Source organism: Daktulosphaira vitifoliae, unplaced genomic scaffold (assembly GCF_025091365.1).
Source record: "Daktulosphaira vitifoliae isolate Bord-2020 unplaced genomic scaffold, ASM2509136v1 Scaffold_4, whole genome shotgun sequence".
In the NCBI taxonomy this organism is placed as follows: domain Eukaryota; kingdom Metazoa; phylum Arthropoda; class Insecta; order Hemiptera; family Phylloxeridae; genus Daktulosphaira; species Daktulosphaira vitifoliae.
Genome location: NW_026099575.1, coordinates 22,848,206 through 22,868,115, shown reverse-complemented (window position 1 = coordinate 22,868,115; position 19,910 = coordinate 22,848,206). Strand labels below are relative to the sequence as shown.

General features: G+C 25.7%; 1 protein-coding gene across 7 annotated transcripts in view; it reads left to right on the top strand.

Annotated features, from left to right (window-relative positions):
* The window catches only part of LOC126903727 (solute carrier family 12 member 6), a 170,516-nt gene that overhangs the window by 117,977 nt on the left and 32,629 nt on the right, over positions 1–19,910 (top strand). Inside the window, exon 1 of one of the 7 annotated variants that reach the window (XM_050682150.1) lies at positions 18,942–19,414. The exons of the other annotated variants lie outside the window; for them this stretch is intronic. Coding sequence (XP_050538107.1) covers positions 19,195–19,414 — 220 coding nt within the window. The 5' untranslated portion in view covers positions 18,942–19,194. Of the gene's footprint in view, positions 1–18,941; positions 19,415–19,910 lie in introns of those variants that run through there. 7 annotated transcript variants of the gene reach the window in all.

The window sequence follows — 19,910 nt, the reverse complement described above, 5'->3', positions numbered from 1 at the left end:
AGCTGTGGATTATTAAGTTGTTTCTAAACACTTTTTCTTCGCGTCAAACAAATAATTTTTACAGTAAGCTTATTGTCGAATGTATTATATAAAATTTCATTCAAAATAATCATTATTTAATTTATTTTATCCACTAATTGTATACCCTATATTAGTTATTTTTACAATTTATTTTGGTGTTCCTCTTAAAAGATTATTTAAAATAAATTCAACATTATTTTTACTTGTTTAAAAATTGTGTATCTATATAAAACAAATAATAAAAATCGTAATAAGGATTTCTTTGACTTTACACGACAAATGAATATTGTAATTTGGTATCAAACTACATTTATATAAACGAAAATAAATGTTTATGTCTTAATCAAGCCTTATGTGTATTCTTCTGAACACTGAAATAATTGTTTTTCTATTTTAAATTGTTTTGAAAAATTTATCTATGACTTTACAATGGTTGTCCGTATTCTGTAATTAAACAGGAAAACATTAGTGCAACATGTTAGTGGTCATATATATTCAATAATAAGAACAAAAGTATAAAGTAATATCTAATACTAGGCTTCGCCTAGCTGGGGGGGGCTCTTTAGACCGTCATCATAAGTAGGCCACTGATTCCGGTAGGAGTACCCGGTAAAGCCGGGCACGATAAGTGTTTTGCAGAAAAAATATTACATCAGAATCAGTGTAACAAATATATATTAAAAATGTAATTATTAAAATCAGGAAATTTCAAAAAGCGCATATAGTAAAATGTATTGGGTATAAGGTTGACGTTTGTGAGTTATTCCCCTTAGGCGTATTCAGAAATTATTTTAGGAGGTTATTTAATATTTTTTTACTTTGTTAAACATGTTATAGAATTTTTTTGCTATAAATCAAAGTGATGACCAAAAAAAAAGGACATTATGTCATTATATCTTAGAAGTTGCTTAAAAGAATATTGATAGCGCTGGTTGATGGAGGGGCCACATCCCCTTTAAATACATCCCTGGTATACACAAAAATTATTAATATTCAAATTATACATGGGACTATATGAAATATTTAATTTTGATAAAAATATTGTTAACTGTGATTTGACGTTAGTCAGTATAGTTGTCATATAGTGCTATGTGCAAATGTAAAATAGTATACTAATAAAAATACATATTACACAAATTAAGGTTCAGAATAAAGGTATGCGCAGAAAATGAGTCAATGCCCATGTTAAAACCACGCGTTTGAACTTAAAAAAAAAAAAATCGTAAATCGATGAAAAATGAACAGATTGAATTGATTTTTTTATCGTATCTCAGTAATGTCATTGAGCGGGTCTGGTAAAAATTTCAAACCTTAAGTCATAAAACGCTGGCGTCAGCGAACGTTTTTCTCGAAATTTTAAAACGCGAGCGAGCGAGCGTCAAAAATTTTCCGATCTTCACTAATAATTTTCCCGGAGTCTGGTGACTGAGTACTTTCGTTGAAAAAAAAAATATTAAAAATCCGATCACGCTAAGTAATTTTCTCAGAATAGCGTTTTTTTTCTTGTTCTATTATATAATAAGATGATAGGACGTGTACATGTATTATTGGCATACAGAAAAATCGTTATTTTTCGTTAAAATTTGATGAATTTCAAACGCTCGTAGCGGCCAAAGTTTTGGTCGGATGTCGGATTTTCCCAGAAAAGCGTTTTTTCCTTGCTCTATTATATATAATAATATATAAAAATATAAATATAATATCATACAAAAAGGAATTATTTAAGATTTCAATATAAATATTTTTTAAATATAATTATTTTGATTTGTTTGTCATTCTCAACATGTTTTATTTCATTCAAATAAATTGTTATAATGGCTTCATTCAGCATAAATTTACGTAGACAAGATGAATTTTATTTAGTTGGTAATATTACAAATCAAACTATAGGCAGTAAATTGCTGTTGAATAAATAAGCTTTAAGTATTTTATTTTACAACTTAAGACATGTCAAATTAATTTGCATGAAAGTGCTAACTTAGTTATTGCTGAAGTGTCATTATTCTAGTATAAAGCTAAAATTTCGATTAGGAAAACATCGCTGTATGTATTTGCTTGATAAATTGTACTCAAATTTAAGATAACTTCAAAAATCGTCTAAAAGAACTACCAATAGACGTCTAAATAAAGTCAGTCAAATGTACGGAACAGTTGAACGATTTATTTGATATTTCTCATTCTAATGCATTATATATGATGAAAATTGAGGAAGATAAAAGGTTTTTGTTGTTACTAAGACAGAAAGGTAGACCTGGTTGCATATTAGGCATTGTCAACAAGTTATCTCAACAGGAAAATAAGAACAAAATAAACGTTCACAATCAGAAATAGAATCCACTGATACGGTGGGGTCACTTAATTTTCTTTAAAACTAAGTACAATTGTTTAAATTGGTAATTTTTTTGTTTAGATGATGTTTATTTAAATTTTTCTAGTTCCTCAGAATATGAAAAAAAAGATGATTTGTCTGGTCTGTTTGTTTGATTTGTCATATTCTTCAAAAACACGAGGGTCTATAGCTTTTATGACTTCTAACTTACTTGATGCATTAGATCGAGGCAAGATATCTGACCGCGATGTGTGCATTTAATTTTTTCTACTGCTGATGTATTAGGTAATAACGTATCAAAGTTCATAATCAACCCATCAAATATTTGACGNTAACTTACTTGATGCATTAGATCGAGGCAAGATATCTGACCGCGATGTGTGCATTTAATTTTTTCTACTGCTGATGTATTAGATAATAACGTATCAAAGTTCATAATCAACCCATCAAATATTTGACGGAAAGATTATTTTTTAGAGAGAGAAAGACAAATAAAATTAAAAAAAAATTTAATTCTTGGATAAAAATAGTCTTGTCTTACATTGAAATGGAAAATAACTTCCAGACATTATGAAAATATCTAAAGTTGATCGATTGCCAACCTTGATATCGTTCGAGGGAGTAAATCAATTACTTGGGGTCCCAAAAATTGAGAGTGGTTCTCACGAGAATCACGCAGATGCAATTTTTTATTTATTACAAGTTTGGGATGTAAAAAATAAAATACAGGTCTTGTGTTACAACACAACAACTTATAATACAGGTCGCTTAAATGGCACTGCTATATTGCTTGAACAACTCCTAGAGCGTATTGTATTGTATTTACCAAGTCATAGACATATTTTGGAATTAGTACTAAATAATTTTTTCGAGGATAAATTTTATTTATATACAACTAGTCCAAATGTACCAATTTAAAAAAAAATTAAAGAAAGTTAGACTAGTCCATATTTGTTGAATTTTGATATTGGTATCAATGATATAATTATAAAAAATGCAGTTAAATACACTAAAAATAATATAATAAAATTTTGTTTGGAAACATTAATTATTCAACAATGTAGAAATTACTACAAAGAATTACTTAAGTTGTGTTATTTTTTTGGGTGCAACACCCCTTAATAGTGTAAAATTTCACTACCTTGGTGTTTTTCATCACACTATAAGCATATCTAAAGCAATTTATTCGCTATAAATATACATGTTCAAAAAACAGTTAAAGCTTAAAACACGAAAAGAAGACGCATTTCGTGATATTTGTGTATTTTTGGTAAAAGTTTATGTCGAGACTTGGATTAAAGGATCTATTGCCATACAATCACCATTTAATGATTTATGTTTCTGAAAAATTTTAATTAATTATCCTGATTCTTTTAAATCTAAAGCTGCTACACAGAAATTTTCAGTGCATTTATGGTATTTATTACTTGAAAATGTAGCTTTAGCATTTTTTGATAACAGAGTCCCGGCAGATATTAAACTAAAAATAATTAAGGCATCAAGAGAGATATCACAAAAACAAGATAAAAACAGCATAAAAAAAATTACAATAAACCTAAATGATACTAAACTATTTTTAAAAAAAGAACTTGATGACTTTGTATCATCAGAATCATTAAATGTGTTTAAAAGGTTTAATATATCAATAGATTTTTTGGAAACTCATTCTCATAGCTGTGTTAAAAATCCTGATTTTCAAAATGGTTTCAAGTTTTATCTAATCTTCTTGTGAAAAACGATATAGTAGAGAGAGGTGTAGTATATATAGAGATATAGTAGAGAGAAACAATTTCTACTACAAGTTGTCAAAGATTATAGATCACAATATGGAGATTATTCTAAACATACATTGATGAATAAAAATCAATAATCCAACCAAAAACAAAATTTTTTTTATATTGTGTTTACTAGAAGAATTATTTTTAATATTATTTAATTTTATAATTTTTTATGATCATTAAAATCATTTTTCAAATTTTTTTTGAGCATTTAATTAATTGTTTACTTATTTTATTTGAGTTTGAAAAAAAAATAAAAAAATCGTCAATGTTTTTAATTATCATAGAAAAATGATTATTATTAATAAGTCTTCTTAATTACCTCGTCAGAAAACACGTTAAACATTTTTTTCTACAAAACTTATAGAAAATTAAATTTCAAACAACTTTTACTTGAAAATTTTTTTTATAACTTGAATTTTGCTGGTAAACATAATATTTATGGAACTTTTGATTTTTAGGGGTTAAATATTAGACTTATGAGTTTTTTGCCAATTATTTTTTTTTATGTAAAATAATTACACGTATAATTTCTTTCTTATAAACTTTTACGAAAAAATCATACATTTTGAGATAAAGCACAATAACTGAAAAATTACCCTTGTGATCGAATTTTCAACCCTCTAGCGACACCTGTTAACGTCAAGCTATCGGGACCAAATTTTGCACAGCTTATTTTTACATGTAGTAAAACAATTTTTTGGTGCGCGTAAATCGAATTTTGAAAATTTATATTTTATATTTATTTATATATATATTACAATATTTATTTCTTTACAAATCTCTTATTGGGACATATAAAATCAAAATTTAACTTTCAGTTTTCTAATTTATTTTATAATTTAATACATTATTCACATAAATTTTATTTTTTGAGTAATGTACCAATTTAGTGTTTATTCGTGCATGTGTATTATGCTGTTAATTTCTAATCTTAGCTTGCTGATTATTATGTCTTAACAATAGTGCCTTATTTCCATTTGATTCTGGTGTGTAGATGTTCAACTTCCATATACATGCATTCATCGTTTTTTTATATGTGCTATTAACAAAACCAATAATACCTGATGTAATACCATTTCGTTATAGAGAAAAACGAAACTTGCATATTTTATTTTAAATAAAATGAATAACTTAAATACGTCATATTGTTTTAATATAGACTCGAGTGATTCTTTAACACTAGCCACACAATTACTCTTATCCCTTTTAGTCCTGACACCAATAAAAATGAATAAAATCTTTTTTTTTTCATAGACTAATTATGAAACAATAAGGACTAATTTTTAAAAAAATTTCTAATTTATCATTGACATATTATTTATTTAATATACTTATTTTTTATTTAATGTTTACATTTTTATTTGATATAATTATTGTAAATGGAGATCAGATATCCTGATTGGACATTTGACACGATAATATTAACCATTTAGTTTTTGTAAGCAATTATTAAGCCAGGACTCAGTCCTAAAATGGTTAAAAAAATTTTGTTTTTGTTTTTGTTAGTTATATAACAGGAATGTAAATAGCCTCATACCTTCTCCCGTCTAGATGTAAATGTGTTAATAATTTTTAAATTACTGGTTTAAATGTAGTTTTTGATCAATGATTTTCCTACTTATTTTATAAGTCTTTTTCTATTTTATAAGCTAATTCTGTATGTTATAATATGAAAAAAAATAAAATGTAAATACCTATATAATTTTAACTTATAAATTAAAATACATGTGTATCTAAAAAAGTAAAAAAAAAATCATTATTTTAAGAGAAATTAAGTAGCTAGTACTAAAATAATCTGTACATAAACGCTAAAATTTTCGTATATTTTATTGTGTAATAAAATCAATATGAAACAATTTATAACAAAATGTTTTCAAACTAAAATTTTTTTTCTATATTCGTACATTAGTAAAACCTCTTGTTAAATATTTTAATTTATATTTAAAGATAAAAAAGATTTGAATAATAATATTTTACTAGATTTATTTATTTTATAGGTATGTATCAAAATCTTCATTATTTGAATTTAACAATCGTTTGGTGAGTAAGACATTTATAATTTAAAATATACATAATCATTATTTAATTTCAAATGAAAAATATAATGGAAAATTTATTATACTATGAGTGAATTATCTAAATTTGTATATTACATATCAACGTCATTGAATTAGCTAATTTTTTACATGACACGTGTGTAAATGTACTACGATTATTTAAAATAGTAAAACACAAAAATATTTTACATAATTATACATTATTATTTTTATTGTTGTAAAATAAGTGAATTTTTCGCTCACCGTACATTCCAAATATAATTCTTATAGTGGGGATGTGATTATTTCAATTTATTATGTATTTTGGTAAATTAGTTAGGAAAATTAAAGAATTAATTTTATTTGCAATTATTCACTAGTGCATCACAAGCATAAACGGGCTTTTATTACTAAGTAATTTATTCAATTTTAAATATTAATTTTACAAATCTACCTAATTTGAACAAAATATATTTAAGCCTAGATGGCATAAAATTGTACAGTTGGACAAATAAATAAATTTGTATGATAATTATTTAATATTCTTTGTGCATTTATTCATACATTGAAAAATGTATATGGTTGCCACTCCAGAGTATGATTTTATCTGAATTTTTTATTGCATCCATGATACCCAATACAAAGTGATTAGTAAGTAAGAAAACAGGTCAATTATTATAAATAATGAGAACAATAGAAATCTTTTTCTATACTGACTGAACACTCTATTTAAACACTCTAGTTTATAGACTATTAGATTTAAAAAAATTTTAAATTTGATCTCGCTGATTTAACTCTAAAAAAAATTGAAGTATCAGGTGTTCCTTACCAAACCTAAAATTTAAAATGTTGACAAACCCAGATTTTTTATTTTGAAATTGTTATAAATGCTCTTAATTACCCTTTATCTATTTTGTGTTACTTCCAACTACAATAAATTTTTTATTTATTGTTTTAATAATAATAATGTGCACATAGAAATATTTTCAAGTAAACTTAAAAACTAAATGTAAAGAATTATACAATGTTAGGTAATGTTTTTAATTAATTAAAAATATTTTCTTCTTCTCTTTTTTTCGTTAAATAATGATTTTTTCATAAAGAAATGTATTTTAAAATTTAAATTATTTTTTGGAACCACAGTAAAGTTTATTGTAAAAGTTTGTAAAAAACTATATCTAAGAGTAAGTTTTGAAATTTAAATAGAAATCTGTTAATTAATTATAAATATAAAATAATAATTTAATATACTAAATTATTAAGTGATTAATGTTTTAACTAAAAATCTGAAAAACTAAATCATTTAATATTTTATTTATACTATTCTCTGTTTAATATTAAAATTAAACAATACGTTTCTTTTAATTTTCTATAGTTTTCTCTAAAAAGTACTCTTAGAAATATATACTTTTTATAATGAATTTGATATTTATATGCCTAAAAAATAAATAAAATTTTCATACTTTTTATTTTTATGAAAAAGTCATTGTTTAACCAAAAAAAAAAAAAAAATCGGTGGTATTATTCTTAATAAATCTTACAGTATATATCATATTATATTTTTTATTAATTTGATAAAATAATATTAAGTGAAAAATAATAACTGAAAGTGTTTAAATTAATCATTTATAAAGAGCATCTCTTTATGTAAAACAGATAAATAAAAACATTTTTAATGAATTGTTCCAAAATAATATTTAAATTTATAAGTTTTTTTGATGAAAAATCTCAGCACGACAAAGATGCGATACAGTGGGGACAAGGCATAGTTGGAACAAGCATAGATATTATCTGATAATGATTAAAATCACAATCATAAAAAACCCTTCACTGCAAATATGTAAATAGTGTTTAATTTTAAGAAATTGGTAGATTATTTCAGAAGCAACGATAACTCATATCGAGTTTCCGGAACACTTTAAAAAATTAAGTTGAAAAAATTCTACTTACTTTATGCTTTTTTTAGTTTTGAACCCCCCTGTATATAGAGAAATGGTCCGATTTTTAAAAAAAGTATGTCAAATGAAAGATGTATATAAATAGTACTTCTCATGAAAATATTGTATTGATTCATACATTTTTCAAAAAGTTATAGCATTTTAAATTTAAAAATGTTTTTTTCCCTTTATTAATATGTACACAATCTGTTCCCTATAGGTACAATAAGAGTATTAGCTGAAATAATTATAACATGGAATACTTGATAAAAGAAGCCACCCATTGATGACACTTTTAAGTGATTGTTTTTTATTTTTTAACTAAAGTTAAGTTAATAGATCTCTACACCAGTTGCGCTTTAAGCGTCTCGGAGGATTACCAGGAATAGCATTAGTTGAAAGACCTTTTATTTGGGGATTGGAGTGGGTGGCTAGTCGAGTGTGGAATCTTTTATAATATGTTATTGCTTCTTCTATAACAGTTTTAATTTTTAGATCAGAATGGAGGGTATAATTTGATACGTATGGAGGGGAGTTAGTTAATTTTCTTAAAGAAATATTTTGAAATGCCTGAATATGATTTATATTAGATTGTTTAGTATTTCCCCATAGTTGGAGACCATAGGTCCAAATGGGTTTAATAAGGGATTTATACATTAGAAGTTTCATATTTAAAATGTAAAATATAAAATCGAGAATTTTCACACAAAAATTTGGTAGCCATTTTCACCGTGAAGACAAAATAAAGTCCGAAATTTTTTTCTTTCATATTAAAGTATATTACATAAGCTTTAATTTAATATATTTATATAAAAGTGTCAGTATTTTTGAAACACTTTCAAATTATTGTTCAAATTCAAATTTATTGTCTTCAACTATTTACGATTTGTGATCATTTTACTTATCTTTAAAAAAATTAGCTAGTGAGAGCTGAGAAAATATTTTAATGACTCAATCTACTCATAAATAAATAAAGAAAATAAACACATCATGGTAAAATTAATACTTTCTCAGCTTCGCATCTAAGCTAAAGTAATTGATAATAAATATATTTCCTTTGGCTTCATTTGACACAGTTTCATTCCGTATATACAATTTATATTAATTGAAACTTTCACTTAAAAGCACTGGGTATACATTTTAAAATAAGTTTTTTTGTTTTGATATTATCTCTTATTTACTCTGAATTATTTTTTTGATATAATCAAATAATCAAGTAATACAATATAATTTGTAGTGGACAAATTACAACATAAAAAAATTTAATATCTGAATATATATATAAATATATACAAGAGTGTAAGAAATATAAACTTGAAAGTTCTTTAATTTATTATATTTTTTAATTTGAGCAAAGAGAAGCTCGTTGCCAACGTAAGATTCTAGAGATGTCGTGAATAATACTCTGCTATTTGTGGTCTAATTAATAACTGCTTTTAAACTACTTAGAGTTTTCACTCAAAAATCGTACCCTTCATTTCTTTATATTTCCAAATGTTCTATTTTAATCACAAAACTCAGATTGATTTTTTTTTAATAGCCGAAAAAAGCTAAATTCACTTAAAATTCATCTAATGAAAAACATTAATTTTATCACTAATTGGATTAGAATAACAGAAGTCAAAAACAAAACAAAAGGATTTTTGCTCATATTTTATGACCATAATGCATTCACTGCATGTTTTCACAAAATAATAACGATCCTTACATATTTCAAATACGTCTTACAACAGAACATTATGCACTACATATTTTCCGTTACGTTTAACAAGGGTCTTTTTTTTTTTTTTGTAGTTTTAGAAAATTAAATTTATTTTGTAAACAATAAGTACATTGGTTTTACATCTGTAGCGAACTATTAACACTCAATTAGTTAAGATAAAAGTAATCCATAAAATAAAACTATTCACTAAACGAAATACTTTAGAAAATTTATTGTATTTTATTAATACTACTTCTTCCTTTAACATTCATTTCCAAAACTTATCTTACAGCTTCCGATACCTCTCTTCTCATAACATGATCAAACTATGTGAGTCTATTTTCTCTCATCCTATCCACGATTGACACTACTCCTATACTTCCTTTTATATGTACGTTCCTTATCCAATCTTCTTGAGTCTTTCCACTCAACCATCTAAGCATTCTCTTCCCTCCTACTCTCATTTTTTGCTCTACTTTCTTGTCAACCCCCCAACACTCTGAACCATACACCATAGCTTGTATCACAATAATCTTATAGAATTTACCTTTGAAACTCATTGAAATTTTCTTATCTTATAATACACCAGACGCTTTTCTCCACTTCACCCACCCTCACTTATCCTGTGTCTTACATCCTCGTCAATACCAGTGCTCTTTTGCACAATGGATCCTAAATACTTAATACGTTCCTCCTTTTCCATCACGACCTCGTTTATGGTCACTGATCTTTTCATTTTATCTATTACCTTGTCCCAAATCTTTGTACTATGACTGATATGCTTTATGCCTCTATAATTTCAACACTATTGTATGCCTTTTTTACCTTTAATTATTGGCATCATAATACTATTCCTCCATTTTTCCTTTCTAAAAAGAATTTATTAAAATGATCCTTCAACTACTTTATGCCAACACCATCTAATATTTTCCATTCTTCTAATAGCACTTCATCTAGTCCTACTGCTTTATTCTTTTATGCCACAACCTACCTTAACTTTTTCTGACTAATTAAATATACCAGTCCCTCGTTCCACAAAATATCATCTAATATCACTTTTAGATAGTCTTCATTTAGTAATTTTTCAAAATACTATTTCCACCTTTTTTTCACATCGTGAAAAAAACACTTTTATATACCTTATATAGTGATAGTCTTTAGACATAATTTCTATTACTTTTACAAATCTAAACTTCTTTTACCTTCCTTTGTTTTTAGCCTATCATACAATTCAACATACCTCTTTAACTTCACCTTATATGCATATGAGTATGTATGTATCCCACTTATATATTTTTTCAAAATATAAATATTATTGTTTTTTATGGCATAAAGTTGTAACTTGAGCGTAAATAAATAAATAAAACAATTTTTTATTGCAATAACTTAAAAATGACATCATAAATAAAAAGTATTTATAATGTTAAGTCTTATTCACATTATACGAGTACTAGGGGGATGTTTTATTTAAAATAAAATGCGGAAAGTTAGATTTTTTCATTTTTTTTTATATAAAATATCTATATAAAAAATAATCCGCTTAGAATTTGTTAAATTAATTCAGTTAAAAACTAGTCTAATTATTTTCTAGAAGCTTACTTTAAGGTATGCTCCTGAATAATCAGGAAATAGGAGATACTATCTTAGTTGAGGAATACACATATAATATATTTTTTTAAGCTTTACCTAAATTAAGTCACGGTATGACAACTTGCGGCATTAAAAAAAATTTCTCGTACGACGCTTAGAGCAAGATGACAAATTAGGCTTTTTTTCTAATTAATTAATAATTCTTAAAATAAAAAATATTAACTAATGAGATTTTTACCAATTGGTATCAATATATCGTAGAGTTTATAACGAGTTTCAAAATTTATGTTGAATACTTTCCTTATGAGATTCAATTAGAGCTTTAGGTTATCAAATTGCCTCTCCCTCTTCTATACACAACGTGTCTTATACCTAACTAACAATGCTTACAACTTTTTATTTAATTATCATTTCGTTTTTTTTTAAATAAAATATTTTTATTTTATTGCTTTATTAGACATGTTAAATGCATATTTTTATTATATATCTCCAATAAATTTAATAATAATAAATTTTATTTTAAATTAGTAATATTTGATAAATAATGTATATATCACCATTACCATACCTTCTATTCCAAATATTTGAAACCGGCTTTGTCTTAAGGATTTGATAGAATTTTACAATAGCTATGGATCTGACACAACATCATTATGACTGAGAAATTTAGGATGAGGGCAAGGTCTGTGACACTGTTAAAGTTTCCGTATAGTCACACATCCGGGAACCAATAGAAAACAGCGCAGTTTTACATTAGCAAATAATCTACTGTGACACAAAACATAAAAAAAATTTGAAATTGTTAAATACCAAATATATAAATAACTTTTTAACATAATTATTATTGTAATAGGAATCAAGTGGCTAATGTTAAAATTATTATCCTGAAATATATTATAATATAATATAATAATTCAGTTTGCATATGACGTAAATCAGATTTTTATAATTTTTAGAAGATTAATAAAGGAGGACTAATAAAACACCAAATAAGTTAATAATAATTTTTTTTTAATATCTTAAATTAGGTATAAATTATATTTTTTAGATATATCTTTAATTTACTTCTATTAATTTTAATTATTAATGGAGATCTAGCTAAATTGAGACATAAAATATTATTAACAGTCCCTCTTAGTTAGTCTCTGTGATTGAAATTTTGTCAAATGTGTAATTGTAAACCTAGTATGGGGAATATTTTGACCAATCTGGAGTATCTGGGGTTTGATCAATTGGTGAGCATTGAGATTCTACCGGGGTTGTAGAGTCTTATGGTTTAGAACAATAAGTAGATATAAAAAGAAAATAATTAATACACCTCTTACTTGAGGTGTAATAATTGACCCAATTGATAAGTACTTGTAGTAATACACAGAGGCAACGAAGAGACGATTGTTATCTCGCGAATACCCAGTCGAAGTGTTTATATATACAATAGCAATCACATTAGGTTTTTAACTCTTAGGTGACGAAGAGGCGGTGGCTAACTGACGAATACTATATAATGTGATTATGTATAAGGTACGAAATAATTAGTAATAACTAATTAAAGTTTGAAAATTAATATAAATATGAAATTTATATGAATTTTGTACTTCTTTTAAATTTCTTATGTAAATATCGTCAACAGTCAAAATATTAATTACAAAACTCATTCTTGTATTGTACTAATTTTCATATACGAAAATTGTATAATTTTTTATTTTAAATAAATAAAGTCTGGACGCAAAATAATTATATGCAGCATTTCATTAAAATGTACCGACGGCAACACGGGATCACGGTTAATTGAGAAAATAAATTGGACAAGAGAATTCTGAATTTTGTGTTTAATTCAGAACTTCAAAAGTTGGCTCGCTCCCTGACTTCTTCGCGGATATGCAAGCAGAACTAAGCCTTTTTATATTATTTTTAATTGCCCCCATTTTGGGATATTGTTGTCAGTGCATTTAGTGATTTTGATTTTATTGTATTAAATTGAACATTACATGGTTATTATTTCAATATAAGATGCGTAGTTTACATTGAACATTTTAACACGTATGCACATTTATAATAACTCTTGTAGAACAGTGTAAATATTATGACAGATAAGTTAATTATTTGTTTGTATACAAATAATATAAAATATAAAATACAAATTTTACATTTTTCATTGATAAATGTAAGATGCGTAATGCAAAGCATTGAGCATATTACGACATAAAAGTACATGTTTTTCTCACTTTATTAATTACAAATTGCTTTTAATGTTTAAACCTTACACCTTATAAGGGTGTCAACTTTATTTTTTCAAATGGAAACATTCAAATTTAACTTTTTTATTTACAGATAATAATCTTATTATGAATATTACTGGTCAATAACAACTTTTATATTTATTAAATATAAAAAGCATTTAAAAAAAACACTGGTGATGAGACGCGGATGTTGTTATTTTTTATCACTAGTCATTTCCCGGCAATTCTCTTCCTCCCACCAAAATATAATTTAATTATTTGTTTGTACACAAGTAGTATAAAGTGCAAATTATAAATTTTTCATTGATAAATGTAAAATGCGTATTTCAAAACATTGAGCATATTACGAAAAATTAGTATCCATACATTTAATTATCAGGTTTAAAAAAAGCAGTAACATAAAAAATAAAGAATAAAAAAACACTATGACTTAAAAATAATTTTTTAATGTTACTTTAAGTTCCCATCATTGCCCTTTTTTAGAATAAAGTTTACTAACTTTTATCTTTGTTTTGAATATTTGATTAAATTATAATGAACGACAACATTTTCCTTTTAGGTATTCATTTCATTATGTATTTTCTTATGCGCACATCAGTCACCGAAAATTTTCTAAGCTTATTCATTATTCTTTTTTTTTAAATCATTCAACACACCTGTTACTTTTTTATTTAGTTAATCCACTTTTTACCTTTTTAACTTAGTACGTATTAGATTACTCTAACAAATATGTTAAACAAATTTTACCTAAGAACATTCCTTTTTAAAGTATATATTATGTGCTCCGATGAATGTTAAAATTTAAGTTCTAGTAGTATTATCAATAAATTCATGTTTATCGTTTGAATCAGTTAATTTGTTATAGTTATAATCAGTGGTGTTTTGGAGAGTATACGATCACAAATCAGAGTATTTTTAAGATAAAAAAAAAAAGAGTTTTTGTAAAAACACCCCTGAATCTAATATAAATTTAAATTTGATTATAATGATCAATATTATGTCATGAAAGTTTATTAAATTAAATCAAAGACTAGTTGCGAATTGGCCCCATTGCATGTATGCACTTATTTTGCCTATTTGAAACGCCCTATAAAAATTTAATTAATTAATTTTAAGTCAGTAAACAGCAATATTAGGTACATTCAATTAAACTTTTTTACACACAATAATTATACACTAAGCTATCAATCTTCACACTATATAATGAAATCGTGATTATCGTTAAATAAATTAAATAATCGTTATGTACTGCTGACCTAACACAATATGATAATAACCAGATTATATTTCCGATAATAATAAAATTTATGTTTGAATATATTATTACGTTTAATTAAAAATGACGAATTTTAAATTAATGTAATGAATTCATATAAAATTGAATAAATAAATATAAATAATAAATATGTTCATTTTTATCTTAATTTTATTGTGGTTATGATTTTTAATATGAAAATAGTGAATATAGAAATATTATAATAACTAAAATTACCTGAAACATTTAACGTGATGGTTGAAAAAGCTAGAAATAAATTGATATTTATTTAAAATAATTAATACTTTTACTTAAAATATCAATATTAACTCATCTCTAAAAGTTAAAGTAAATAAATTAAAAGCATTTTAAATAAATTATACTTAAAATAAAAAATTGGTATATATTTTTTTTGTTTTCAACGTTATATTCATTTCAGTTTTATGTCGTTATATTTTTACATAATGCTAATAACAAATTACTGAATGTATCCCTATAATATTATTTGTTTAAGTTAAACTTAACTTATTCACAGCTACCAACATAAAATTATACTTTGAATTATTATGTCTTTGCTGTATAATGACGGTCTAATGAGGTCGATTAAAGCCCTTTTCAAATACATAATTGCTATGATTTCTACTTCAGTATTTTTATATTGCTATTTATATACGTTCTTATATTAAGCATTGCAAAAATACATATTGATACTACACGTTTCTACATTTTGTGTTAGTAAATTTTTTTTTATTTTTCGGAATTATATGTTGTTTATGTGTAAATATTTACATATTATTTGAAAATATATAAATTCATACACGATGACATATTTGATGTCACTGAACTTAAAAAAAAAATGTTTTTCTAAGTTTAGTTACTTATATATATTTACTTATATTTAAAAAATATTATTTTTAGTATTTAATACTGTAATATAAGGTAACTTTGATATTGTAGTTCTTATTTTAAGTTAATTATTTTTATAAATTAAGATTTTTTAATTTCCCTTTTGCATTTATGAACTTTAATGCATAATATGAAATATCTAATAAGATAATTAATTATCAATATTTATAATTGTATAATATACTTATAAGAACAAAAATTTTTTACCTAAAAATTAAGACGTGATTCGAAATTATCGAAATTAGTAACTAATTACACATTTACATATCCCTTGATAGTAATAAATAAATAATATATAAATAAAAAAAAAAAATAGTAATAATCTAAAATTTATTTAAATGGTGCTTGTGTGATTTTTGCGTGAAATAACTTTAATAATTAAAGCAAAGATACCCTAATGACTTCAATTTAAAAATACCTTAAATCTTCGTTAGAGAATAGCAACGTAAATCGTACTCCTGATAATCTAGTAAATAATTACTATCCTTAGTTTTTTTATTTTCAAAAAAACTAAGTTTTTATAAAAAACTTAGTTTTAATCGTATTTACCTTTCTTTTAATATTTGCTATAATAAAACAATATCATCTTTTTCAATCACTAAAATAAATATATTTTAGAAATTTTTTTTTTTTTTGTAAAAATGTTAAAATTTTGAATGGTAACATTTGCACTAAATAACCAATAGCACATTTTGTATATCTAAGAATGTCAGGAGAATTTGTTTAAGAGAAAATGAAACAGGAAATTGGATAAACGACAAAGACCAATTTGAATAGTAACAAATTGTTATTGGTAAAATAATCAAATTAGATTAGAATAGAACTGTCACTAAATAAAAAAAGTGATCAGTGTTAGTATTAATAAAGGTAATATTGATAACTTTTTTTACTTAGTGACAGTTTTATTCTAATCTATAACTTGTTTGTAATTTAACCACAACAGTTAAATTGTTATCTCAATTTTAACTTTATATTTCTATAACTTTTTATAATTATGTAAATCATACCAGTTTTTGAGGAAGGAGAACATTATATGTATAATCTAACACAAACGAAATTTTTTTAATAATTATATAATTTTTTATGAAATTCACCCCCACACGAGGGTTTAATATGGTGATGTGTGACCTATTATATGCATCTTAAATTAAGATTTTTATAACATACTTAATACTGAAAAAAATATATTAATTTTCATATTTTGAGATAATATAAAACGAAAAAATTACATTGTATAAAAAATATTTTTAAGCAATGGAATGGCGCTATTCTGTTCCTTAAATAAACTGTTTAGGTCGTTTTTAATTTTTTTACTAAAATAGTCTTTCTAGAGTATTATTTAACAAATTTTTACAGACAATTATTTATATAATATTATTTGATTTTCTTTTAAAAAAAATTTTTTTTAATAATGTTGTAACATCCAACAATGCCAATATTCAACAAGCGACATCTGTCATTATGGTAGATTTCCACTGTTTCTGATAGAACCTCTCCATTTCTGTATAATTGTATTAATAATTAATTATACAATTGTTACATATAAAATCTAAATAAATCATCGTGTTTATCGTTGAAATATATTTAAAATCGTGTTATATTATTGCTTCAATAACTTCAAAATAAAACAATATTTTGCGAATTTTCAAAATATTCCCGTATTTTTTTGTATTAACATCAATTCTTTCGTTTTATATTTACTTAAAATACTCAAATTGCATATTTTTTGAATTATTATAAAATTTTCTATTCGTCTATTAAAGTTTCATAATTTTAAATTAAATAAAAAATAAAAATTCATAATACAGCTTTTTTTATGAGAATGACTCATGCTCAACTCTAAAAATCGGTTAAACTTGATATAACAGTCTTAAATTTTGCACAACTCTTATTAAATATCATAAAGTCATTTTAGGAAAGTTAAAAAAAATGTTTTATTTTTTATGATGATTTTACAGTGTAGTTAACACTAAATTACTAATTACTAATTATTTCAAAAACAATTTGTTATAGACAAAATCTAAAGCCAGATTCAAAATCACTGTCAAAATTCCTATCGATCATAATATGAATTTTATATTATTAAAACTTTAATAAATATTTATGCTCCTGATTGTATTAGTCATGCATCTGTAGTTAAAATGTTACTTCTGACTCGAAAATTTATTTGTTAGTAATCAAAATAATTATTATTTCAAACGCCTTTCCATTATTTATTTTTTGAGGATTTTAACTTGATAATAAGTTCAACGTACTTAGAAAATTACAATGTATTGATTGATATATACAAAAAACATATAACATATAATTTTGTAAAACTATACTGGTTAGGTATTTTAAGGTCTACTATGTAATAATCGTTGTAAAATAGAAGTATAAAATGTTATACGTAATATTTTGTTAGTCAAGTTATTTTTAATAATAGCTTAATTATAAATAGAATATGTACTTCTAAATATATTTAATAAAATTATAGTCTTATACTAGTCAAATTTAACTTAAAATGTCCAAATAAAAATGAAAGTCATTCGAGAATATATATACCTCCATCATACAAAAAAGGAAAACCCACAGATACGAAAATATTTGAGCTTTTTTTATAATCCACACTTTTTGCAAATGTCATACGCATGTATACTACAGGTGTAGATATTGTGTTTCTATTGAGTGTAAATAAGTTTGGCGTTGTAGAATCCAAAATGTAAATTCTCGTGCAATATCCTAAAAGTCTTTGTGCTTTCGCTTATATAAGGCACATTGAGGTCAGTTAGCCCGTCTGGGTATGGATGCGGAGGATGCTGTGAGCGAGCGGGCGTGGTACGTCACCACCGCCCGGTGCAAAAGGTCGTCCCCTGGCCCTCAAGCAAGCCGGGTGGTAACGCTTGTAGACATTGAGGAAAAGTCCGGGGATTGAACAACGCGGTAGTGAGGCACTGTTTGGAAAAGGGGGGCTTGGTAAGAGAGGTTCGGAATTATCGAACAGCGGCCCCGAAACCTTTATGACGGGGGCGAAGCGCGCGCTTTCCGCAGCCTCGCGATGCGCCTGGGCCAACGACGACGCCGTGACGGCGGCAGCGGTGAGCGAACTTCTGCGCTCCTCCAGCGTCCGCTACTACCGCGCGTGGTGTTGATAATAAACGCGAATACGCAGTCTGGCCGTGCGGTGCGCGACACACAGACGCCCGCGTACCAACGCCACTGCTTTATGTGACAATATCACTTTATCACATTTAACACATACACGATCGAGCGGTAACCGTGTATGTAAGTGTGTGTGTGTGTGCGTGTTTGTTGGCTCTTTCGCACAACAAGATATTGTTTATCTAGGCAACAACGTTAGCGTGCGAGTGGTCAGTGATCGTTAGCTCAAAGTGTTGTTGTTATCGCTCCCATCGAAATGTCTGATTCGCCGGGTGCTGCTGCACGCATATCCGCAGACCCGTCAGAGCCGCCACCACCCGACGAAGGGTCTTGGTTTACGGCAGATTTAAATGTAATGCGACTAGTTGAAGATCAACAGCAGCCACAAAAACAACATCCCCAACAGCTTAACGGTGGTTCCCCCGCTGCTGTTCCTTCGACAAACAGTAGTGCACCTGATACGCCTAGTAAAAGAGGTAAGCAAAATCAAATTCCCAAAATCTCATACTTCTCTTTCTTAAAATATACATCAAAAGTCAGAATAACCTAAACAATTACTGTAGTTCAGCAATAATATTTCGAGAAAAAATCGTTTAAAAAGAATACAAAGAATTATAGATACGCTTTATTTTATCGCTCCTAAACTTTAAACAACTGTAACTCGTTGAAAATCAAATAATGTAAAAAAATTAATCTGATTATATATATATATAAATTGGTTGCCATTTAAAAATCATAAGTTCATACTAGTTCAGAGTATAAGGAATGATAACAGAAAATTAAGTTTTCGTATAAAGCAATTCAACAAAGATCCATTATTGTTAAAAAAATATAATAATGATTGTCTCTAATATTTTTGAAAATATTTCCTGAGGCGTATTTAATGAATAACCCTGTATTTGTATATATTTATAAAATGTATCATTTATTCTAATTAGTATGTAGATTACTTGTCATTGATAAAAAAATTAC